The sequence below is a fragment of the Cervus elaphus genome, chromosome 19, assembly GCF_910594005.1.
Source record: "Cervus elaphus chromosome 19, mCerEla1.1, whole genome shotgun sequence".
NCBI classification, from domain to species: domain Eukaryota; kingdom Metazoa; phylum Chordata; class Mammalia; order Artiodactyla; family Cervidae; genus Cervus; species Cervus elaphus.
This window is the reverse complement of record NC_057833.1, coordinates 37,740,564-37,765,681: the sequence shown is the minus strand read 5'-3', so window position 1 is coordinate 37,765,681 and position 25,118 is coordinate 37,740,564. Positions and strand designations below refer to the sequence as shown.

General features: G+C 40.1%; 1 protein-coding gene across 4 annotated transcripts in view; it reads left to right on the top strand.

Annotated features, from left to right (window-relative positions):
- Positions 1 to 25,118, top strand: part of IGF2BP2 (insulin like growth factor 2 mRNA binding protein 2) — a 162,939-nt gene that overhangs the window by 107,210 nt on the left and 30,611 nt on the right. For 3 of the 4 annotated variants that reach the window (XM_043874891.1, XM_043874889.1, XM_043874892.1), the window contains exons 3-7: positions 14,743 to 14,791; positions 15,752 to 15,803; positions 18,742 to 18,805; positions 20,806 to 21,078; positions 22,942 to 23,076. In XM_043874891.1, coding sequence (XP_043730826.1) covers positions 14,743 to 14,791; positions 15,752 to 15,803; positions 18,742 to 18,805; positions 20,806 to 21,078; positions 22,942 to 23,076 — 573 coding nt within the window. The remainder of the gene's footprint in view (positions 1 to 14,742; positions 14,792 to 15,751; positions 15,804 to 18,741; positions 18,806 to 20,805; positions 21,079 to 22,941; positions 23,077 to 25,118) is intronic. The other variant, XM_043874890.1, reaches the window with a different exon arrangement.

Genomic DNA, 25,118 nt, shown 5'->3' with positions numbered 1-25,118 from the left:
ATCCTGGTACTAGTGAAAATATAAGCCTTTGGGTAGAAACGGGATAAACTGTGGCTTGTAGGGGTGGGTTGTGATACAGGTAGAGTCACAGATCCACTTTTTTGGATTGTAAGCCATTCTGTTATAAAATACTGTGGACTCAGTCAGCTAACTTATCTATTGGGTTGTTAAAAATTTTTGTGATGCAAACAAAATGCAAGATTTATTGGGATGATTTTTTAAAAATTCAGTCTCTGTTTGTAGCCTGAGGTCCTTGGAGACACCTCTTCTTTCTGCTCATTCCCTTCTCTTTGTGACAGTTTTGCTTGCCAAAATGAAATGAATCTTGGGTTTGAAAAGAAGCTTGTCTACCTGTAATCTTGTCTCAGCTGTCTCCTGTCTGAGGCGTTAACCAGAGAGGTTCAATGACTGGCCCAGTATCTGTCCATTAGCTTGCCGAGGCAGAGCTAGGATTCAAACTGTGGTCTCCTGTTGCCATGTCAGCACATCTCCATCTGCTGCTTGTGGTGTCAAAATAATGGTGGCCTTTGGTAACAATGAAATATTTTATTAGAGGTGGGGGCAATTGTTAAGTTAGATAACCCAGGGAATATATTTAAATTTATATTTTTTCTTTAATCATTGTTCTCCTCTAAGAAATCAAGGCCTCATGGGGACGTTCCTGGTGGTCCGGTGGTTAAGACTCTGAGCTTCCCATGAAGGGATGTAGAGGGTGCCAGTTTGATCCCTGGTCAGGGAACTAAGATCCCACATGCTGTATGGCACAGCCAAAAAAAAAAAGAAAGAAATCAAGACCTCATGGACATTAGTAAACAAAAGTGTTTGCGTTTCTACCAGTATCTGTGCTTACCTATTACAAACTTTGTATTTCCCACCAAGGAACACAAGTACTTGTACTTCAGCACAACAAACAAGGTGCTCTTAAATGGAGAAGAATAATCCATCCGTTTGCCAGTTGTACGTCTTAGCTTCCAAAATTTTCCTGAAATGGGTCCTTTTGAGCCTGAATCCACAAGTGACATCATTTCAGGAGTTTCTCTCTTAGTTCAGTGCTGGCTCTGTGTGATGCCTTCTAACTGGTTATCTAGTTGTGACTCATCAGGTGAAGTCAGAGCCACTCACATTTCTCAGGAGAACCAGGCACCAGCTCCCTTGGGCACATCAGGACCAAAACTGGGAAAAAGAACTTGAGGGTGCTGTGCCTCTATTAACATCAGCCTAATGCCTTCATGTGTAGGGTGCAGTACAGTTTATGGAGCACTTTCTCATAATTCTCTGGGATTCGGTGAGGGACAGAGGGGGAGGAGAGGGCGGGAGCTAATCACAGTGCTAAGAAGACTGGGACTCTGTGAACAGCTAGAGGGAGGGCACGGACTGAACTCTCTTCCCTCCTCGCTCATACGCTGTAGAAGACTGAGCTCCCAGCAAAGAAAGCAACAGGGTCGAAGTAGGGGGCAGCTGTGCACTGCCTCCAGGGAAGGGAGAAGAGAGGGGGAAAGAAATTTGAAGCTGTGGGAGCAGGACCTCCCATGGTCACCTGCAGAGCCAGGTAGGTTGTTCACTTTTATTCAAGTCAGGTGTTGACTCCTAGAGGCAATTTCCCTTGGATGAGTCCTGCTGGGACCCACCCATTAATGGTCCCACCTCTTAGCTGGGACCCACCCGCTAATGATGCTGGTTTGAGGAAGTGATGAAAAGTCTGCAACCAAGTGAGATAGAAGCTTTGTGAGACAGGGAACTCAAAAGAGAATGTGAATCAGCAGCTGGAAAGAATTCTCTGTTTAAGTGCCAGAGATGTTAACCCTGTTGTGTACATTCATTCATTCCTCAGATTTCCTGAGTGACTGCTATGTCCATGTCACCTGTCAGAGCTGTGGATCTATAGGGGGTAGGGGTAGGGTGTGCATAATTTGGGAAGGATACAGCTAAGGAATCTTGCATTTCTGTCAGCAACACTAGAAAATTTTCTCTAGGCAGAAGTCTGGTCTTTCAAAACTGGTTATAAATTTATATATTTTTGCAGTTATCTCCCTACTAGTTTGTCTTATTTCATAATTGATGAAAAGAGATCTTAAGGGGAATCCTCATTAGGAAAATGAATCCTTTTAAAAATGAGAGTAATTTATATGCCATCTTTCCCCAATTCATTCATCTGTTTTTAAAGTTGACTATTTGACAATCAAATAAAAGTGAATTTTAAAAGGAGAATTCTCTTGCAGTCCAGTAGTTAGGATCCTGTGCTTTCACTGCTGAGGGCCCAGGTTCAATCCCTGGTCTAGGAGCTAAGATTCCATAAGCTGCTTGGCACGGCCTAAAAAAAAAAAAGAAAAAAGTTGGCTGTTCAAAGTTTTTTTTTAAAGTTTCACTGTATTAAATCATGTAATACTAGCTCTAAGAGCTAGTGATTTTCCTTTCTTTTTATATCAGCACTTTTTGAGATATTGAAGACCTTCACAGATTTGTTACTCTTTGTATGCTATGAACTGATTTTATTTTTTTAATAGTGTTGTGTGAGAAGTTTTTTCTGACTCCTCTCCCAATTTTGAGACAGAACTTTCCCTCTGATCTTCTTTTCTCCGGAGCTCCCTTTTGAGAAGGAGAAGAAATCTCACGGGGTTAGGTACTAAGGGGCAGTGCTGGGTGGGAAGGAAAGGCAGCAGTGCATGTGTCCCACTGCTGTTCTGCAAAGAAACTCCTGCGTCAGATCTGACTTCCCCACGGAGCTTAGAAACGAGGACTCGTGTGATGCTCTTTACTAGCCACAAGTACTGTATAAGGATACTGTGCAGAAACAGGCGTTAAAGGACATTGGGTTCATGTCTAGCTAAAACCCAAGATATGATGAGGAAAAGGCAGGAATGGCCTTTTTCCTTCAGGATTTAATTGGATCAAGGGACCAATTAGACATGGTAAACTACATGTTTCTGTTAGGTCCCTACCATTTCTGTCCTTTATTGAACCCATCTTTGCATGAAATGTTCCCTTGGTATCTCTAATTTTCTTGAAGAGATCTCTAGTCTTTCCCATTCTGTTGTTTCCCTCTATTTCTTTGCACTGATCACTGAGGAAGGTGTTCTTATCTCTCCTTGCTATTCTTTGGAACTCTGCATTCAAATGTGAATATCTTTCCTTTTCTCCTTTGCTTTTCACTTCTCTTCTTTTCACAGCTATTTGTAAGGCCTCCTCAGACAGCCATTTTGCTTTTTTGCATTTCTTTTCCATGGGGATGGTCTTGATCCCTGTCTCTGTACAATGTCATGAACCTCCGTCCATAGTTCATCAGGCACTCTATCAGATCTAGTCCCTTAAATCTATTTCTCATTTCCACTGCATAATCATAAGGGATTTGATTTAGGTCATACCTGAATGGTCTAGTGGTTTTCCTTACCTTCTTCAATTTAAATCTGAATTGGGCAGTAAGAAGTTCATGATCTGAGCTACAGTCAGCTCCCGGTCTTGTTTTTGCTGACTGTGTAGAGCTTCTCCATCTTTGGCTGCAAAGAATATAATCAGTCTGATTTCGGTGTTGACCATCTGGTGATGTCCATGTGTAGAGTCTTCTCTTGTGCTGTTGGAAGAGGGTGTTTGCTATGACCAGTGCATTCTGTGGCAAAACTATTAGCCTTTGTCCTGCTTCATTCTGTACTCCAAGGCCAAATTTGCCTGTTACTCCAGGTATTTCTTGACTTCCTACTTTTGCATTCCAGTCCCCTATTATGGAAAGGACATCTTTTTTGGGTGTTAGTTCTAAAAGGTCTTGTAGGTCTTCATAGAACCGTTCAACTTCAGCTTCTTCAGCATTACTGGTTGGGGCATAGGCTTGGATTACCGTGATACTGAATGGTTTGCCTTGGAAACGAACAGAGATCATTCTGTCGTTTTTGAGATTGCATTCAAGTACTGCATTTCGGACTTTTTTGTTGACCATGATGGCTACACCATTTCTTCTAAGGGATTCCTGCCTTAGAAGGGATTCCTGCCTAGTAGATATAATGGTCATCTGAGTTAAATTCACCCATTCCAGTCCATTTTGGTTCACTGATTCCTAGAATGTCGACGTTCACTCTTGCCATCTCCTGTTTAACCACTTCCAATTTGCCTTGATTCATGGACCTAGCACTCCAGGTTCCTATGCAGTATTGCTCTTTACAGCATCGGATCTTGCTTCTATCACCAGTCACATCCACAGCTGGGTATTGTTTTTGCTTTGGCTCCATCCCTTCATTCTTTCTGGAGTTATTTCTCCACTGATCTCCAGTAGCATATTGGGCTACCACCCTTATGACAGAAAGTGAAGAAGAACTAAAGAGCCTCTTGATGAAAGTGAAAGAGGAGAGTGAAAAAGTTGGCTTAAAGCTCAACATTCAGAAAACTAAGATCATGGCATCTGGTCCCATCACTTCATGGCAAATAGATGGGGACACAGTGGAAACAGTGGCAGACTGTATTTTTTGGGGCTCCAAAATCACTGCAGATGGTGACTGCAGCCATGAAATTAAAAGACACTTCCTCTTTGGAAGGAAAGTTATGACCAACCTAGATAGCATGTTAAAAAGCAGAGACATTACTTTGCCAACAAAGGTCTATCTAGTCAAGGCTATGGTTTTTCCAGTAGTCATGTATGGATGTGAGAGTTGGACTGTGAAGAAAGCTGAGTGCCGAAAAATTGAGGCTTTTGAACTATGGAGTTGGAGAAGACTCTTGAGAGTCCCTTGGACTGGCGACTGCAAGGAGATCCAATCAGTCCATCCTAAAGGAGATCAGTCCTGGGTATTCATTGGAAGGACTGATGTTGAAGCTGAAACTCCAATACTTTGGCCACCTTATGTGAAGAGCTGACTCATTGGAAAAGACCCTGATGCTGGGAGGGATTGGGGGCAGGAGGAGAAGGGGATGACAGAGGATGAGATGGCTGGATGGCATCACTGACTCGATGGACATGAGTTTGAGTAAACTCCGCGAGTTGGTGATGAACAGGGAGGCCTGGCATGCTATGATTCGTGGAGTTGCAAAGAGTCGGACATGACTTAGCAACTAAACTGAACTGAAACTACATGTTTTATTGAAATTAATTAGAGTTCTAGGGTAGGAGGTCAGTGCTGTCTTTGTTTACTCCCTTAGAATATAAGCAGCATAAGGGCATTTTTTTTCACCACTGTACCCCAGAACCTAAAACAAGTGCTTGGCTATAGTAAGAGGTGCTTAGTGAACATCTGTTAAATGAATATAGAACAGTTTTTGGTTTAATCTTAGAAATCATCCTATTCCCCCAAGTCAGATAAAATGTCCAGTATTTAACTTCCAGTCAGAACATGTGGGTATGGGTGGTTTGGATTGTTCATGGTACCTAATCCTCAGCATGGGTGACCTGTCCCTTTTGTTTGAGATGGTGGATGCTATTGATGTAGAGAAGAAGTTCCTTCACAAGGGAGGACACTCCCCCCCTTTCTCTGCTTACTCGGGATTTAGAGCTATATTAGAGATTCACTGAATTTTTCTTAGTCATCCTGACCATAATGAATAAGATCAAAGTCTTTTATAACTGCTGTGAGTAGTTCCTTCTTTTCAGAAGTAAAATGACTGTTGCTTTATCACTCCCAGGCATTGAGGACTCACAGCTTCTGGCTTGAGTTTTTTTTAATTGTGAAACTTTCATCAATGTGTCATGGCACGCCATTGTACTTGTCTTCAGTGAAGAGACACCACCTCCATATGAGTCACTCCAGTCCAATCACAGGAAGGGTTTGCAGTGGCCACTGTGCCGGGAACTACCTTCCCTGGTGTTTTCCAGTCAACAGCCTGTTGCCTTGAGCTGATAAGCAGACTAGAGTGAGAGAAATTCACTTGGTGACCAGTCAGTGTCTCCATGAATCACATGTTCTTCTTCTAGTTGGAACACAGACTGTGGGGTGGAGAGGGCCAGGAAAAAGAAGCCAGCTGTCAGCAACACGTGCTCCTGGTGAATTCACTGATGCTGACTACCTGCTCTGTTCCAGGAAATGGACACAGGAAAAAAGATGCAGGTAAAGGAAGAGGACAGATTTGAGTGCTATTTGGAGAACTCAGGAAATCAATTGACAGTGAATTGAAGAGATGCTGAAAGGATGGCACAGGTGTTGGTGATGAGGCATGTGGCTTCCTTTGCCTTTATAAAGATGGTTTTGTATTTACCCTGCACCACACAAGGATAACATTTATATATGCAGATTGTAATTTGTGTTGCATCAGGTGTGTGTGTGTGTATATATAAATATATTTTAATCTGGGCTCAAAATATGATGTGTAAATATTTGGTTTTATCCAGGTTATTCTTAATTACAGATAATGAATTGAGGGCCTTATAAGGGTAACTAATCACTTCATTGGAAACACAGCTTGGTTTTGTTAACTGGAGTATTCATCACAGCACAGTTCTTTCAGTTCTTATGTGAAAAGCTGTAAGCTGGCTTTGAGATCTTTCACTCACAGAGACTCAGTCTTACCCCTCAAGATCTCATCCTCCTGAATCCAGATGCATGTTTATACTTGGTCACAGGTGAAGAATGTCCTTTACTTCTGAGATTCCATTCAGCAATCCATATTTCGGGGAGGCTTCTCAAACTCTCATCTTGCCCTGTTAGGTTTGGCACAGCACTGACTGGGGCCAGTGATAATGAGCAAAGGCCTACTAGGCTTGCAGGCATGCACAGCTCCCAGTCCTGGGCCAGGAGAGCTATCAACCAGGGGTCAGCTGATCCTGTGAAGGAGTCAGTAGTTAATACTTTTAGTGCCCTCTCTAGGGGGCATTTATATTCAGCGAACTCTTCTGAGAAGCAAAACTGCTGCTTCTGTTTAGTCAGTTGCTAAGTCATGTCCTACTCTTTGGGACCCCATGGACTATATAGCCTTCCAGGCTCAAGAAGCAAAGAATGAGCCACTATAGAGAAGTTTGAGGTGGACAGTGAGAGGGAGAACCTAGAAATCTATTCCTAAGACTCATTTTCCTAGGATTTACTTGAGTTGGCACATCTTGTCCAAGATTTGTTGAACTGAAATATATATGTGAAATGTATGTTTTGTTATTGGTGGTTTAACAATTCTAGAGTTACATTTTAAGAGCAAAGATTTAAACTTACAGACCATAGTCAAAAATATTGCTCCCTAGCTGTGAGACTGGGCTGGGGATTCCTTAGTACCTCAGTTTACTTATCTGAAAATGAGGATACCAATCTGTACGTCACAGGGGAGTGGTGAGGCTTAAATGGGATGCTTAGCACCCGTGGCTCAAGCAGTAAAGAATCCGCCTGCAATGCAGGAGGCACAGGAGACACGGGTTTGATCCCTGGGCCAGGAAGATCCCCTGGAGGAGGGCATGGCAACCCACTCCAGTATTCTTGCTGGGAAAATTCCATGGACAGAGGAGCCTGGTAGACCATGATCCATGGGGACACAACTGAATCAACTGAGCACACACGATGTGCGCACGTGCACACACACATAGCATAAGTAGTGGTGGTTTGGGGAAAAGCTTCTGCTAAAAACAGTGTGATGATCATGTTGGGTGTATCTCTGAAACATTAATAAACTCGTCAAATAATATAATTTGAAGGGTGGGCAAGTGTTCCATGAAGCCCATGGAGAAATTCTGGTAAAGCTAGATCTAAAATTGTATTTGTTTCTCTGTGTTGTCACAAAATGAGTTAGCAAGGTGGTTTGGTAGGTGGGAAAGGTGGTATTATCTGTAGGGAATTGTACACAAACTTTGATAAAACTTGTCACAGTTTTTCTGCGTCAAGTTTTTTGGCTTGGGGTTTTGTTTGTTGTTTGTTTTTGCTTTAATTTACTAAAGATGTCTTTGACAAAGAAAAATAAGTATTTTCCCTGAATAAGTATTAAGATTTTTGGTCTTCCTTCAGTTCAAATATTTCTATTTACCGCTACTTCAGTAAGAGGAGCCCTCTTTACAAAAACTGAATATGAATCAAAAAAGAGAGATTTTGGATATTGACTTCCTTTTTAAAGAACTAAAATAGTAAGCCTCTGAGGAATGTGATTATCTCCTTCACTAGAACAGTATATGGTGGTTTCAATCTACAGTCAAGCATATCGATTCCTTTGAACAGAAGATGATTTTAATCTTCCTGAAAGGTTTGTAGACCCCTACAGTTGGAATGAAACTCAGTGGTCATTTAATGCAGATGGTACTGGTTGTACCTGACCCACTAGGGGGACTCCTTCAACATCTTGCCCAGGAGTAGCAGCCTGACCTCTCTTCTCACCGACATCTCATCATCATCTAATTATTGCACTGACTCTTCTCTTTTCTCCTTCTACCTCTTTCAAGAACAATGAAGAATCCTTGATGTTTTTCTCAATGAGGAAGTCTAGAATTGTGTTGGCAACCTCTTAAAAAGTCAAGGCCTCTTTGAGAGGTAAATGAATAAGTTACAAGGTCTATTGCTTGTAACTATTGCTAATCATAGTCCCTGATTTCTTTTCTGTGCTGTTCAAGTAGTGGACTTTCAAGAGGTCCTTTCTCTGAATTCTCATGAAGCATGAGTACATTCGGGCCACTTGGGGGTTTATGGTTTTGTGGACATAAGTTTATAGACCAAGGGAATTTACTGGTTTGTAACTGCAGTTCTTCTGGCTCAAAACCCTTTGCAGCAGGGCACCACAATAATATCTGACTTAATCCTTTATGATTTGGCCCATAATACTGCTAATACTCACAGGGATTTTACTCTGATCACATGTTTTTTCTCCATTGAAAAAAAAAAAAGCCTTTTTCACTTTTTAACAGTTTTTATTTTGAAAGCATTTGGTTTTCTAATAACTTATGTTTAAGATTCCATAGAGGCAGATGCAATTATTCTTAATAATTTAGTAACAAAGTGACTTTAACAGTTTTACTGACTTTTTTTTCATTTATTTTTATTAGTTGGAGGCTAATTACTTTACAATATTGTAGTGGTTTTTGTCATACTTTACTGACTTTTTAAAAATCATGCCCTGTGCCCTGTGTGTGTGTGTCTGGGGTGGGGGTTACTTTAAAAGACAGCTGAGTGCTGTGTAGGAGATTGGACATGACTATCACCGGTGATTCATTTGCTTCCCTGATTCATTGCTAGCCTGGGTCCTAGTTCAAGTTAGCACAGGATGTCCCTTGTACAGAATGTCCAGAGGTTTTAAGGGAAACTTTCAGAACTAATGAGGAATGGGAAGGAGATAAAGTGCCTCAAACACTAATGAGGGCAGGGGACGCAGAGGAATCCGACCCCAGGGCGCTAGAGAAGGAGGCGTGGCCGAGAGCGCTGGTGGTTCAGTCTTGGCTCCGCCACTGTCCTTGAGGTCAGTTAGCATACCTGCCTCCAGATAATACACATTCCATGGTGCTTTGGTTTCCTTCCAAAATAAGGACCATGTGTCATCTGATGGAACTCAAATTTGCTAGGAAACAGATGGGACCTTGTTGGGTAGTATCTGTTATTGAACACCCTAAGCACTCTTATAGGATCTTTTTTGCTTCCTGTTTCTTCTCTTGCCTACAGTTTTCCCAAGATCTTCTGATCCTTAGCTCACCTAATTTTCAAATGGAATCTGAGATCCTACGAGCTGAATTTCCACAATATATGTTAACTTTCTTCTCTACTTAGGCCCCTCTGCGTGGTTAAGGCATGGGCTAGAGTTCCCAGGGTGGTTGATCAGACTTGTGGTTAATTGACCAAATGCCTAAAAACTATAGCATTATCCACTTTACTTGCAGGCAGGCATACCCACACACACAGGTGTGGGGTGGTTCTTCAAAATCACAGAGATGCCTTGACAATTAAATATGATTTTACTTCCCCAGTTGATTGCCCAGCTCTTTTAAGCAATGGATTCTACCATACAAATAATTCCTGCCCCAGGTCCTTGAAATTTGTAATAATGGACATCTAGTTTTATTTTAAATTCACTCAGAGCTTTCTATTTCCTCTAGGCATCTACAGCACAAAGATAATAACATATTCATAAAAAGTATCCTGCTTCACTTACATGTTGAAGAGCCTTAGAAGAGCTGCAGTTAAGTTTCTTTGTTTAGTCAAGATTTGATTATCTACTTGTGTATACTGTTGTCACCAATCACCTAGAATATAGAATCCATCAAAGTGGACAGTTCCCCAGCCAAATAGGAGAGTTGTAGAGCTATATTATTCTTTTCCTGGATGTTGTAGAGGCTGAGCTTCTTACTTGAGTAGAGAAGAAAAAATAGAAGCACGTAACACTTAACTTATTTGAATATAAAAGTGGTAAATTCTGAGTTCCTGAATCCTAAAGCCTTGGGGAAAGAGCCTGTTTGTCTGTATTAATGGCTTAACTGCAGGTCTTATTCTGCTTTCAGTTAAAATTTTTAAATATTCAAACTCATGTTCCTTACCGCCTTTGTTTACTCTTGTTTTTAAGGAAGACTGGGCGTGTTGAAGACTCAGACCTGGCACACATATAAACTACAGGTGTGACAAATTATTTTGGGTGGAAGGGTAAGAGCCCAAAGTTAGAGCATTTCCTGGGGCAAGAGAATTTAAAGATAAGGAGATGGAGAACAGGGCAGAAACAGGGTCATGAGTGGGAATTTGGGCGTGGTGACAGTCATTCAAAGAAGACAGAAGCAGAAAGTCACTGGTGGCCAAGTGTGGGGTGGACGGGAGAGGAGAGAAATGTGAGATGGCCAGCAGGCCAGCTAGTAGCTAGCTGTAACTGTTCTGGGGGGTGGCAAGGATGAGAAGATATGTCAATTACGTATATGTAGAGAAGCTTGATTTATAATATAAAGGAACTATGATATTATTCCTTTTTTAAAAAAAGGAATTGAAAAACTTTGTTCTTAAAACCAGTCACTTTCCTAAGTTATTGTGTAAATTTGGCTTGTTTGTGAGCAGGGCATATTTTTATGGATTTCAAGGGAGAAAGATCCACATATGTTGTTCAAGGTTGAGCCAAATGCTGGTTTCTTCTCTAAAGGAAAGAGGGGAAAGAAGTCTTCCCTCTCCTCTTTACTCCCTGACAGAGAAGGAAAGGACAGCCTGTGCCCTCCCAGGTGGGGCTAGAAGGCCCACAGCATCATAAGTAGACTACTGCCGGCAACAGCAGTGCCTCTGCAGCCCCCAGAGTTCCATGTTCTCCTTCTCTGCTGTGTGCTTGGCCCCATGCTGGACAGGAGACCACTAAACAAGAAGCCTGTCCTTGAGGAAATTTCCAATCCAGAGAGGGGACAGTGCCAGCAGATAAGTAATTATAGCATAGAGGGAACTGTTATAAAAACTTAAGAGTATGTAGAAACCACTCTTTCTGGAGATGCCCTGGAGTTGTCTGCAGATGTGAGCTGGGTTTTGAAGGGCTCACAGAAGTCCCTTCCAAGAGAAAAGGAGTCGAGCACCCCAGGTACCCTGATGAGATGACACAGTGTCTAGATGATGCCATCTGGAGAGTTAGCAGCTCCCAAAGATCCTGGTCACTCCTGTTCCAGAAAGACAGTCTCTCAGGGTGTTTTCCCAGGTGACCTGACTGAGCTCCAGATGAACAGGTTCTACTGCAGTGAGCTCCGTTTTCCCTCTTCAGTTCTCAGTTCTTTTTCTTTCCATCCTGGTCTAAGGTTAGAGGTGAGACACACTAACTTTTTAGAGATGCTTTCTCCCAGACCCCTGCTCAGTGAACATTCCAGTTCCTCAGCTGATTGCCTGATGTGCAGTCCTGACATGAGATATTATGACGTGTCATTGTTTTAGACCCATTCAGTTAGGATTTGGGATCATCTGAACTGGGTGGAATTTGATTATTTATACACTGTGAACAAAGAAGTTTGTCAAATAAATTAATGCTCTGTTAAATAAGATTCCAAGAAGGATACCTAATGTAATTATGTAGAAAGTAAGGTGTTTGGGTTTTCTTTATTTTTTAATCAGGTTCCAGCATACTTTAAAAAAATGAATCTTGTCAATTCAGGAAAGCAGCCCTAGTAGGAGTTTTAATTGTCAATTTTTTAAAGCAAATAAGACATGAACACATTCTCATTTTTATAAAAAGTGAACAAACCAGAACTAAAATAAAAAGTACATGTCTCATTTTGCCAACTAAATGTTTGTAGTTACCTTTTTCTTTGCATATACACACATTTAATGACAAATAATTTTGTTTTGCACTTTTGTAAAATAGGATCAGCCTAATCTGTAACTAGCTCTCATCTTACAGTATTCTAAAATGAGTGTCCTATGACCACGAACATATGTCTACTTCATTCTTTTGGACAGCTGTATAATGTTCCATATTATAGCTGTACTACAATTTACTTATTCATCTCCCTGATGGTGGATATTTAGATGATTTGCATTCTTTGTCAGAACAAAGCATTAGTATCTGTCTTTATTCAAATCTTTGTGTCTGTGCACAAGTTTCTTCCAATAGGATTTCTATTGAATTCTTGGTTAGCAGTTGGAGTCAATGTTTATTTATACTTGGAGATAACAAAAGTATTTTTCTTAGAAATACTCAATTTTTCCTGCAAATTATGCTGCCTTTTCTATAAATAGTTAGGCTTGTGACATCCTTTGTGGAGCATTCCATGGAGCCACTGTATGGGATGGTGTCAGCAATTTTATTATAAACTCTTGCCAAAGGCAGTGTCAGAAATGAGCCTTCATAGCACAGAAGTAGAAATTAGTTCCTGATTCTTTTTTCTCCTTCCTATCCTGACACAAGATTATAGAGATTCTACAGAGTGCCTTATATAGTATAGTCATTTAAGCAGCTCTGGTAAAGCATGAATGCATTCTTATTTTTTTTTAAATAAGATGGAATTAGGATATGGGATCTGGAAGAGAGGGATGGCCCTCCCTTAATTTAATAAAAACAATCTGAGAAAACAGGAGCCCCTCAGATCTTTCATTGTTTGTTTCTTGTTTCCTCTGCCTATGTATTTCTCTGTCTCTCTCCTTTCTCTTTCTGCGTGAATTGTAACATTGCTCTCTGTGGCTGTTGCCCAGATTAAAGTGGTGGAGAAATTTGTGACTGCGTATAGCAACTATTTGGTACCTCTGACACAAAGGAGAGGAAAGTAATGGGGGCACACTTTGGCTGCCATATCTCTACTCTTGCAACCCCCAAAGGGGATTTTTATGGGATCTCAATGCCAAACCCTTCCAGTGAAATGACCTCGCCAATATTGAAATGTGATTTGTGTTTTCCTTCCAAGATCTAACATGTAGTTCAAAGACAGACAGAAAAATTCTTATCTTCTTGTTTCTGTTCTTTTTTCTATCTAATTTTAAAACTTAGGTAAAAACAAGAAATGATCTAAATCAGAGTTATCAGACCAGTAAGATGTCTTGGAAAAAGAGAAAGATCTTCTGAATGAAAAGGCAGGAGAAGGATTTCCCTGGTGGTCCAGTGCTTCCAATGCAGGGGGTGTGGGTTCAGTCTCTAGTCAGGGAACTAAGATCCCACATGCAACAAGGCCTGAAAAAGGCAGAAGGTCCAAATATCCATCAATAGGGTTGGGCTAGGTGGTGCTAGTGGTAAAGAACCCACCTGCCAATACAGGAGACATAAGAGACGAGGGTTTGATCCCTGGGTTGGGAAGATCCCTTGGAGGAGGGCATGGCAACCCACTCCACTATTCTTGCCTGGAGAATCCCATGGACAGAGGAGCCTGGCAGGCTACAGTCCATAGGGTCGCAAAGAGTCAGACATGACTAAAGCAACTTATCACACACACAAGTGCACTTTGGTACATCCACTTGTGTAAAATAGAATGAGAATGCTCTCTTTCTGCCAATGTATCCATAGAAAGATCTCCAGGATATTACTGTTAGGTGAAAAAAACAAGATGCAGTGAGTGTGTAGAATATGCAAATATTTCTCTAAGAAAAGGGGAAAACAGGAATGTATATTTGTATTTACTAGTATTTGCATAAGGAAACTGAAGGTTACACAAGCAATGAGTAAGACTGTTCATGGACTGCCTCTTTCAAGTGTCCTAATTTTTGAATCAGGACTGTATTACCTATTCAAGAAATAAAAATAATTTTTTAAAAGGAAATTCTGCGTTGTTAGCAAAGATCTTGTTTAAACCCACTGTATATGTGATTTTACTTCTCATAGGTACCTTTTAGGGTAGGGTCAGTTGCAGGACCATGTATTTTGAGGAGAAAGGGAATAATCTATAATTATAACATATATGGCAATTTAAATTCTAACTGTTTTGGTAGGAAATTGAAATGATAGATTTGCATCTAAACTGTTTCTTTAGCTTGTTCAAACTTCTTAGATTTGTTCTTAATTTTTTTCTTCAAAGTAATTGAAAACTTTAAAACAAGATGCTCTTTTTTTTTTTAATTTTTATTTTACAATATTACATTAGCTTCAGGTGTACAGCATAGTGATTCAGATTTTTTTTGTGAGTTTTTTTTTCAGATTATATTCCATTGTAGCTTATTACAAGATGTCAGGTATGATTCCCTGTGCTATACAGTAGAACATTATATAATGATAAAGGGATTAAAACAAGAGGAGGATATCAAATTTATTAACATATATGCTCCCAATATAGGATCACCTAAACATATAAAGCAAATACTAACAGACATAAAGGGCAAAATTGATGATTAGCTTAAAACAAGATGTTCTTGATTCACAATCAAAATCCCTTGCTGAGGCCTTGGTGAACACAGTGAGAAAGTGTGGTATTAAGCCTGTTTGTTGTGTCTGTGCTTTTATTTTTTACAGGAGCAGGAAAATTCAGATTCGAAACATCCCTCCTCACCTGCAGTGGGAGGTAGGCCAATGACATTTCTGTATTTATTATCTTCCTGCTCTCTGTCTTCTTTTCCTAATGGAGTAACAGGGCATTTTGTCCCTTTTCTATAGTTCCCTTTCACGTTTAGGAATTAGAGGTCCCCAGACTTTGCCTTCTTCAGCACCCCAGTGGGAATGACCAGCCCTGCGTTTGTGGTCAGAGTCGTCCCTTCCGTTGTGCTGGATATACACTTTGATCCCTTATGTTCTGTCTCCTCAGGAACCAAGCACCAACAGAAAACTAAACAAAATAAATGCCTTGCTTGTGATTTGTATCCCATGATTTTATAAAAGATTCTTACCTTTCTAAATTATGATTTGGGAGGAAATAAAATAAATGGAAAATCAATAAGAATAGACGGTTCTCTGTTAGTTTGGGCAAGTGTTTTATTTTTAATTAGTTGTGAATAACAGCTAAGACATTTTCAGAGTTGTAAAACTTCTTACAAGATTGTTATCTTGAAATAAGATAGAATATGAGGAGTAGCCTTTCTGCCTCATTTAAAGGCATACTGCCCCATGTCCCCCAACTCAAACAGAATCAAAATAGACTTAAAGGAAATAGAATGTTTTGGCTAACATTTTTGTTACTTTAAGAGGGGGAAAAAACCACTTTTTATTGCAGAAAATTTTGAGCATATACATCTCTCATTGCTTCATAAAATAAGGAGATCCCTGAAGGAAAACTGATGGAAGAATGGTTAAATCTTTCAGAAAGGAGAAGTGCTTTTTGTACATTAGTCTGCTTCTCATTTCAAAAGCAAATGGGCTCCAACCATCATGAATGTGATTGTTAACAATTGCTAAGAAAACTCTGCTGTGCTTCCTCAGCAAACAGACTACTCGGGAGCCAATAAGCAAATGAAAGCCCTGTATATCTATTCACTTCTAGCCGTTTTTATGAAGACCTGAAATTCTGACAGTGAAGCTTCTTTTTCAGGTGTTGGATGGACTTTTGGCTCAGTGTGGGACAGTGGAGAACGTGGAGCAAGGTAATAAGTGCTGAAATTAGCCTGTTGAATTTTGAGAGGAATATTGCCTGTTATTTCTTATAGATTGGGTCAAATCCAAGGACAAAGAACAAGTTTAAATTCCACTGAAGCAGGCTTCCTAGAGTGTATGTTTGTATATCTGTATGTATGTAAGAAATGTCTGTATCTGTCTATCCACATCTATTTTTTCAAAGAATGGTTTTCAGACTATTTTTCTTATACTCTGTAATGTACTCAAGCACTGGACAAATTGCTGTCAGAATGGGGGAAGCTTAATTCATTTGGAAGTAACTGTATATTGTGACAACTTTCCTCTTCCTGGTTAAGAACAACATATCCCTGATGTCTTGGACTGTTTCTCAAGGTGTAGGACTCCTACACCATTATCGCCTGGAGCACTTGGGAAAATGCAGTTTCCTGGGGCTCACCATAGACAGCTTTACAAAGTAAGACTCTGTGGGGGAAGAAGTCATGAAACAAACTGTATTTTAAATAGTCACTTTCAAGTGATTTTTGTGTGTATTCATTTGAGAGCCTCTGTCTTGGGAACAGTGTTGTAAATCCCCAGAAAGTGTATATTCTTTTTCCTGCCACTTTATTTTTACCTTCTAAAACATTTACCTTTACAGACAGTGAGTGAAGTCATACATAACTGTTAATATTCACTTAGGAAAAAAAATCACAGAAAATGCATTTTCTCATATGCAGTCTGTCTGCTAGTATAGTTAATATAATAGCTTTTAAAGCAGTAATTATTAGATGCTCTATACTCCATGGATATTAAAAATATTATTATTCAGTTTCATGCTGCTGACTGTCCATCCCCAAGGTTGGAGGTAGGCCTACCTAGGTAAAGGGAAAGAGCCCAGAAAGAAGACATGATTTATAAGGATTCTATTTTCTCAGTTCTTGATATTTCCCTCAAATGGAAGACATTCTAGTAAGAATTGGATGTCGTAGGCAAGATGGCTTTCCAGACATGAACCTATACAAGTTACTAGCTAAGACCCTGTTATAAACTCAGGACAATGCCATGCAAGGAAGAAATACTCCAGGTCCCTGGGGCCGTCCACAGCTCCAGGAGCACCTGTGCCCTTGAGAGCACCCAGTTTCTAGCTGCCTCATGACTGTAGGGTAGAAGTGTTGGGCTGTTGTTTTGTTCTGTTTCATAGGTAATTCCTGATTCAGCAGGAAAACATTCTGCAGGAGAATTTTAAGAATCTTTATAGAGCTTTCATGTCCAGTGAAATAAAGTATTTGAATAGAGTTCAGTTCCTCCCTGAATCACAGGTCTGATTTCCTGAAGACAGATGTCTTTGAAGAGCAAAGAATATAAATACGAATGAATCTGAGACTTTTAATGGGTAGCTTTATTCAGGAGGTTCAAACCCAGCCCCTTCTTCCTTTTTGGGTCTACAGCCTCATCTGTTGCACTCCAGAATGTAACTCTGAGACTTAGTAGCATTCACTGTGTCAGCACTGAGAGAGGCTGGTTGAGGGTGCACATGCCCTATTTTGCACTGAGAGGTGCAGTCCTGTGAGCACCTCTCTGTGTTAGAGAGCAACACGAACACTCCGAGGCTGAGGCCGGGACTGGGTTCAGTGTTGGTGACCCATATGTCTCAATGGCAGTTCCTTCCTGAGGAGTATGCATCCCTCCCCATAAGGGCTGCAGCTACTTTGAAGTTATTGGATAACAGTGACTTTAACCTTTTTGGAAACCATATGGAAATTATAAGACAGAAATATCCATGTCCCCACAGATTTGAATATTTGCAGGGAAATGGGAGGGTGAGTATAGAATTCCTGAAGCTCTAACATAGGTTCAAAATTAAGAATCCTTGCACTAGAGGGTTTTATTATTACTTTGAAAAGCAGCTCTAGTGTGGTTTTCTTGAATTATGCTCTGCTTAATGCTGTTAATTCCAAGTCTCCTAATAGCTTAAATGTCTTAATAGGAAAAATTTTGATTTAGTCATGCTGTTGGTTTTGGGGAAATCAGTATATTTTTGGTCTAAGTTTACTGACTTGGATGGAGAAAGTTTTGTCCTGCCTTTTGAATTCATTCTTAACATCTGACTTTGGAAGAAGATGCGTCAGTTATTAATCAAGATAAGCCAACTCACAAGAGTGATACCTTGTTAGCCACTCTTAGAGTTTATATGTTCTCCTCTTCAGCCAAGTGGGTTGGAATTGCCAGTTTTCTTTATTCATTGTACATGGTTACTAGATTTAACTCACACAGTCGAGTTCAGTCAAGGCAGAACAAATATTGTAATAGTTCAACCTTATCCATGAATGAACAATTAAAATTAAAATACTTTCTTATTATTTTATACATATATCCAATTATTTAAAAATTATAGCAGATAAAACTGATAGTGGTACAGTGAATTAATACAAACTTCTAGGAGAGTAATTTGAAAATAATCATTAAAAAGCATTATGTTCTTTTTACCCAATTATTTTTCTTTTAAATGACACTAAAAATAAGAAATTCAGAAGAACACAAATCAAGTGGTATTTGCAACAGTGGTGATTCTTATCAATAGTCTTCAGAGTAGCAAATACTGAGAACAACCATTTGTCAACAATTAAGGAATAGTTAGGCAAAAATCATGGCCCATTTGCTTGCTGCAATTTTATGTAGACATTAAAAATGAAAAATCCAAAGAAACTGTGCATATACACATGCAGAAGTGTTGATAAAATAAGTGAAAAATATAGCTTTGAGTTATATATACAGTTGATTACAAATGTGTATATATAATTGATTGTAAATTACTATGAGTGCACATGAATATAGAGATTCAAATAACTCTTAAGAGTTTGAACAATGAAATTTTTGTGCATTTTTCTCTAAGTCTATTTACACTGAGCCAGAGGGCTACAACTTTTTTTTTTTTCTATGACAATGTAGTTTTTGCTTCTTTCCTAGTCAACACAGACACAGAAACTGCCGTTGTCAACGTCACATATGCAACAAGAGAAGAAGCTAAAACGTAAGTGGATTTAGCTTATTTCCCTTTAAATCTGGGCTGGGGAATGCCGGGGGAACTTGTCTTTGGATTCCATTGAATCCTGTGTTTATAAACCTTTTCTGAAAAGATGCAGATCTTTGACACATCAGTAGTAGTAGTATAGTTGCTGAGTCATGTCCAACTCCATGCGACCTGATGGACTGTAGCCCGCCAGGCTCCTCTGTCCATGGGATTCTCCAGGCAAGAATACTGGAGTGGATTGCCATTCCCTTCTCCAGGGGATCTTCCCAACCCAGGGACTGAGCCCAGGTCTCTCACATTGCAGGTGGATTCTTTACCATCTGAGCCACCAGGGAATGCAGACCTTTGACACATCCATAGAGCACCAGGGAATTTACACCAGGGTATCTGTTTGTTGACTGTACAGAGAGTTTTATCTTGAAAAATGTTGAGCCTTGGCATCAGAACCAAGGTGGGAGCTGTATATTGAAACAGGAGTAGAGGACACCACGTCTCTGACGCTGTGTCCCCTAGAGTCTGCTTTGACAACCACTGGAAGCCACTTTCACCTAGAGCTTTCTCCATGCACCATGAGGAAGAAGCCCAAGCCTGTTTCTGTCCACACTCATTGGATGAATGCTGAAACTTACTTCCTTTTCCCTCTATGAATATTAAAAGGGGGGGTTCACCTCTGTGACATCAGCCCAAGGGAGCATTGTCATCTTGGAGTGGCTCATCAAAGAGTACTTGGCTCGGACTCTTCTTCCTACTCACATTCACCTCCTGACCCCACCCATGATGACATTGCTTCAGGGATGGTTAATTGTGAGCTTGGCTATTAACACACATGGGATTGAATATTTTAAAAACAACAACAAAAACAAGTTCCTTTTTGTAGAAGGCCCATGAAGTGCCTGTCAGGTCATCACAACTAGAATTATGGTCACACGTGGTCATGCTTTATGGAGGTGGCATAATATTCATATTGGTTATACATACCAGAATTAGTGTTTTTTTTCAAGGTTTCCACATCCATGAATGCATATTTAACCCGTCCTCATACCACTAGTTTTCAAAATGTTAATTTTGCATCGAACAAGGCAATGGTCATTTGCTGTTGACTTTTTAAACATTTTTAAAATTTATTTTATATATTCTTTTGGCTGTGCGAGGTCTTCATTGCTGCACAGTTTTTTTTCCTCTGGTTGTGGCAAGTGGGGGCTGCTTTATAGTTGTGGTGTGCCAGCTTCTTTTTGCAGTGGCTTCTCTTGTTGCAGAGCACAGACTCTAGGACACTCAAGCTTTAGTAGGTGCAGCTCCCAGGCTGTAAATCACAGGTTCAGTAGCTGTAGTGCATGGGCTTAGTTGCACTGCAGCGTGTGGATCTTCCCCAATCAGGGCTCAAACCCCTGTCTCCTGCATTGGGAGTATGTGTGTATATATATATATATTCTTATATATATATATACAAAACAATAGATAATATGTTGCAAAAATGATGGCAAATCAATAGAATGTTAACCAGTAAAAATTAAATTTCAGGATATTTAATCACTTAGAAAACTAGAGTATTAACTATTTTTAAGGATTATAAAGTAGTATGTTTGATATTAATCCATTTGTATAAATAATAATATATTTAAGAAAGACATAGGATGGACTAGGATGTTTTTCTCATTTGTGCTTATCTACTGCTGGATTTTCAGTAATAACTATATTACAATGAAAATTCTTGAGTCAATTTTATGCCGATATTTACAGTGTTTTTGATACAGCCTTAAGTGGTTAAAAAAGAAAACAGAACAACACATTGTATAGCAGACCAGACCTGTACTTGGTGATTACTTGTTAATCGCCCTCTGTGAAAGAGCAGAGATGGCGTGTGTTTTGCTCACAGCTGCATCCTCAGTGCTGTGGACGGCATTCTCGTAGGCAATTAGTAAAGGAGAGTGAATGAACCGGTCCACTGACCCTGGCATTGTGGGTCTCTAACAAAGCTCACTTCCCCTGCTGTATTTCAGAGCCATCGAGAAGCTAAGCGGGCATCAGTTTGAGAACTACTCCTTCAAGATATCCTACATCCCGGATGAAGAGGTGAGCTCCCCTTCGCCCCCTCAGCGAGCCCAGCGTGGGGACCACTCTTCCCGGGAGCAAGGCCATGCCCCTGGGGGCTCTTCTCAGGCCAGACAGATTGATTTCCCGCTGCGGATCCTGGTCCCCACCCAGTTTGTTGGTGCCATCATCGGAAAGGAGGGCTTGACCATAAAGAACATCACTAAGCAGACCCAGTCCCGGTACGTGCCTCCGGGGCTTCCTTTCCTTCCTTCTGAGGGGTCCCCTGAGTGCTGGTGGGTCCCGGCCATTCCCAGGTTGCTATTGCTTGCATCAGCAGTGGGGGGCTGTGCTGGATTGGGACAGTGGCTTCTTTAAACAGAACTACTAACAGACTAACACAGAACCCAGGGGCGTTCATGAGCTTTCATGCCAATGTCCTAGAGGTCATACCTGAAACACTAATAATTCATAAAAAAGGTACTAATGACCTTACAGTCACGAATTGTTCTCCTAAGCTCTCTGATGCCTGTGAACACATCTACATATTTTTAAAACAACAGAGGTATGGGGCTGAACTTTATGGGATCCTAGAACCTACTTACCTTAGCTCTCGCCGCCTCTTCTGAGTCAGAGCCCAGGGTGATAGTCGTTCTTTGAGACCACCTAGGGAGTCTCACAAACAGCTTCATAAAGGCAACGGGTGAGTCACTATTACATTGAGCAAGAAATAAAGTACGTTATTAGCCTTATGTTTAGTTCTCTGTCTGCTTAAGGAGACTGACTCGGTAGTAGGAGTTGTAGTGGATAAAGTAACTTGTGAGGTTGTTGATTCTTGTATGTTCCTAAGACCACAGCATGATAAAATTAACAAAGCACAGCACTTGAAAACAAAGACCCTTGTCCAAGTTTCCCCACTTAATGGCTGTATAAGCTTAGAAAAAATTTTAAGCTTTCTGAGCATCAACAGCTTCTATAGGAGTAGTGTGAGAATTAGGACAGTCAGATTGAATGAAATAATTATTGTGAAAGCACTTAAATTACAAAGCACCAAATTGCAAGTATTAGTTATTTACATTCCTAACGCATTTTACTCAGGTCATCGAGGGTTTTATAACCTGAAAGACAAAAAACTGTTTTCTTCAAAGTATCTGAGTTATTTCCAAAAAATGGGCAATTACATGAATCCCAGGGTTTATAATCATAGGAGTGAAGTGGTAAGATAGTAGTCAGAGGAAATACTATGTGATGTTCTTTTGTTTTAAAATCAGTCCCCTTTTATCCCTGTAAGTCTACTTCCCTGAGAAAGTGATTTTTATTTGTATGTCTTTTTGTTCCAAATATTATTTGAAGTGGCTTTATAAATGTAGCAAGTTTAAATAGAAGCGAAGTTAATTCTCAAAGTGTGTGCCTACTTTTTTAGAAATAGGCCCCAAACTTGGATTTGGGCTTTCTAACAACCAAAGTAAAAAGGGATACAATCAATTATGTGATTCTGAAAGTTAACAAAAACAAATAGAGCCACAACTACCCAAAGAAGTCTGATAAAGTCATCAAGCTTTGGAGCCATTAGTTCTAAGAGACTGGAAGAAGGCAGGCTGCCAGTGGCAAGGAAACCAAAAACTTAGGCAGAGAAAGGGCATGCCTCTGTTTTCTATCCACACTCAGATATATAAAGCTTGCTTGAATTTGGTGTTTAGAGTTGGATTAACATATGGCTTTTAAAAGCTGCAATCAGTTCAGAGACTGGCACTATGCCAACGTGCAGTATTATCCTGCTCACTTTTAAGATCATTTGAAAGACTACACAAAATACTTCATTTACCAAACTGGCTTCATTTACCACATTGGCTTGGTGCCTTTGTCCAATAGCACTCCTGTAAGAAATATTCCTTTCTAAGTGGAGCTGCAGAGAATTCAGGTTTGGCCCAAGACCTTCTGCACTGCTTGCTGCCTTCTTGGAGAATGGCATTGGTTGCAAACGTGCTAATGACACTTATTGTCTGTCTGTGTCCTTGCTGTACATTGGCCAGTGCAACACTTTCTTGGACTAGGATCCAGTGCCAGATGACGTTGTGCTATGGCTCCTGATTCTTTTCCTGCAGGGTAGACATCCATAGAAAGGAGAACTCTGGGGCCGCAGAGAAGCCCGTCACCATCCATGCCACCCCAGAGGGAACCTCTGAAGCATGCCGCATGATTCTTGAAATCATGCAGAAAGAGGCTGATGAGACCAAACTGTAAGTTTGCATGCAATGCACAGACCACTCAACAGAAAAGATTAGGTTCTCATTCATTTAACCCAGGAAAGTTTTCAAAGAGCTGTAAATCTATTTCTCAGTTAAAGGGAGCGGGGGAAGGATTAATTTTCAGGTATTTGTTCCATAGAGAATACAATGGGAAATAGATCTTTTATGTTTACAACATGGCTATTTCTCTACTTGCATGTTTCGTTTGGTGATCCTAATGCTTCCATCACTCACTGGCAATAATTATTGATGGGAACATAACCATGTTGTCCAATGCGTGTGCTAATGGAAATGTTCTATATTTGCACTGTTCACTATAATAACCACTAGCCAAGTGTTGCTGGTGAGTGCTTGAAATGTGACAAGTGCAGTGGAGGTACTGAATATTTTAACTTGATCCATTCAGATTTAAGTAGTCACATGTATGGCTAGTGGCCATCATATTGGACAGGGCAGATTCAGAAAGTACATTTGCATCAAAAGGGTTTTGCTCCTAAGCCCCTTGGACTCTTAAGCTTGGATTATGTTTCCTTAAATAGTAGAAACTGGTATCTGAGTGGCTATTTTATTCTTTTTTCTTGAATCTCCTCCTGTCCATTTCTTTCACAAAATATTGCTTAGGATTCCTGTTGTACAATTTGAATAACAAATACAGTTCATAGTAACTTGTATAATTTAGTAATACAAATATATTAATTTGTATTATAAACAAATTAATGGTAATAGAATAGATAATAAAAAAGGCTCTATGTAAGTCTGGCAAAATCCACTTATAGGCATGTATTGTGGCAGTTTTATAAGGAAACAGTGAGGGATGAATTGAATATAAAACTAATTTATATTCAAACAGTGTCAAATAATGTGTTCCAAAACCAAGGAGATGAGAGTAGTTCTTCAAAGAAAAACATTGCAAAGTCTTAGGCTTCATGAGGAACTCTTAACATTTTACTTATGAATTACTTACTATTTGGGACTTTTGGAATCCCCCAAATGCTGTGACTTAATTTAAAGAAGACCCTCTCTCATCCAAGTTATTGAGAACTTTATAAATGTTACCCTCCTTGGTCCTTTGAATTAGGTGTCATCATCTTACAATATTTAAAAGAATCAAAAAGACTGCTATATAAATTGGATTTTTGAAGTATTTATGGAGAGCCAAGATAGAGTTTGAATATCTTTGAAATGTGATTTTTTTTTAATGAGGCATTATGCTGAGCACTGTGCTAGGGGCTGAGGCTACAACTTTGAACAAGATCCAGTTCCTTTTTTTTAATTTATCCAGTGTGAGACATCTGCTAAACAAACAATTACACCAGTAAGTAATTAAGTACAGCTATGATAAGTGCTACAGTGGAAAACAACTGCAGCTAACTGGAGGCCCTAATCAAGGCTTTAGAGAGACAAAGAGAGTTAGGGATTTCAGAGAAGGCCTTCCTGTCTAAGTGACATTTCAGCTGAGCCCTGAGGAAGATGAGTAGGAGGTGGAGGATGGAGGCGAAGAGGGATCCTAAACTTTCCTTTTATTCATTTATGTGCATGTTCTATCTTGTCTGACTCTTTGCAACCCCATGGCCTATAGCCTGCCAGCCTCCTCCCTGTTCATGGGATTTTTTTCAGTAGGCATACTGGAGTAGGTTGCCATTTCCTCCTCCAGAGGATCTTCCTGACCCAGAGATTGAACCCACTTCTCCTGCATTGCAGCCAGATTCTTTACCACTTAGCCATTCATTTACCAAATATTTATTGAGTACCTACTAGCCAGGCACTGTTCTGTGTCCCAGTGAACAAAGCTAACAAAAAATCCTGCCCTCTGTAAGTCACATTCTAATGGAGCTTCTTCAAGCATCCCTTTATTTTGAGGCTGTTGTAGTGCATCTATTAGATGTTTTTGGTCTCAAGTAACAGAAAACGTAACAAATGGCTTAAGTAATAAGAAACAGTTTTGATGTCACATAATTAGAAGTCCTTACTATGTGAGAATGACTGCAGGGTCAGTTGAATCATAGACTCAAAGGCCCATGACTTTTCTTTCT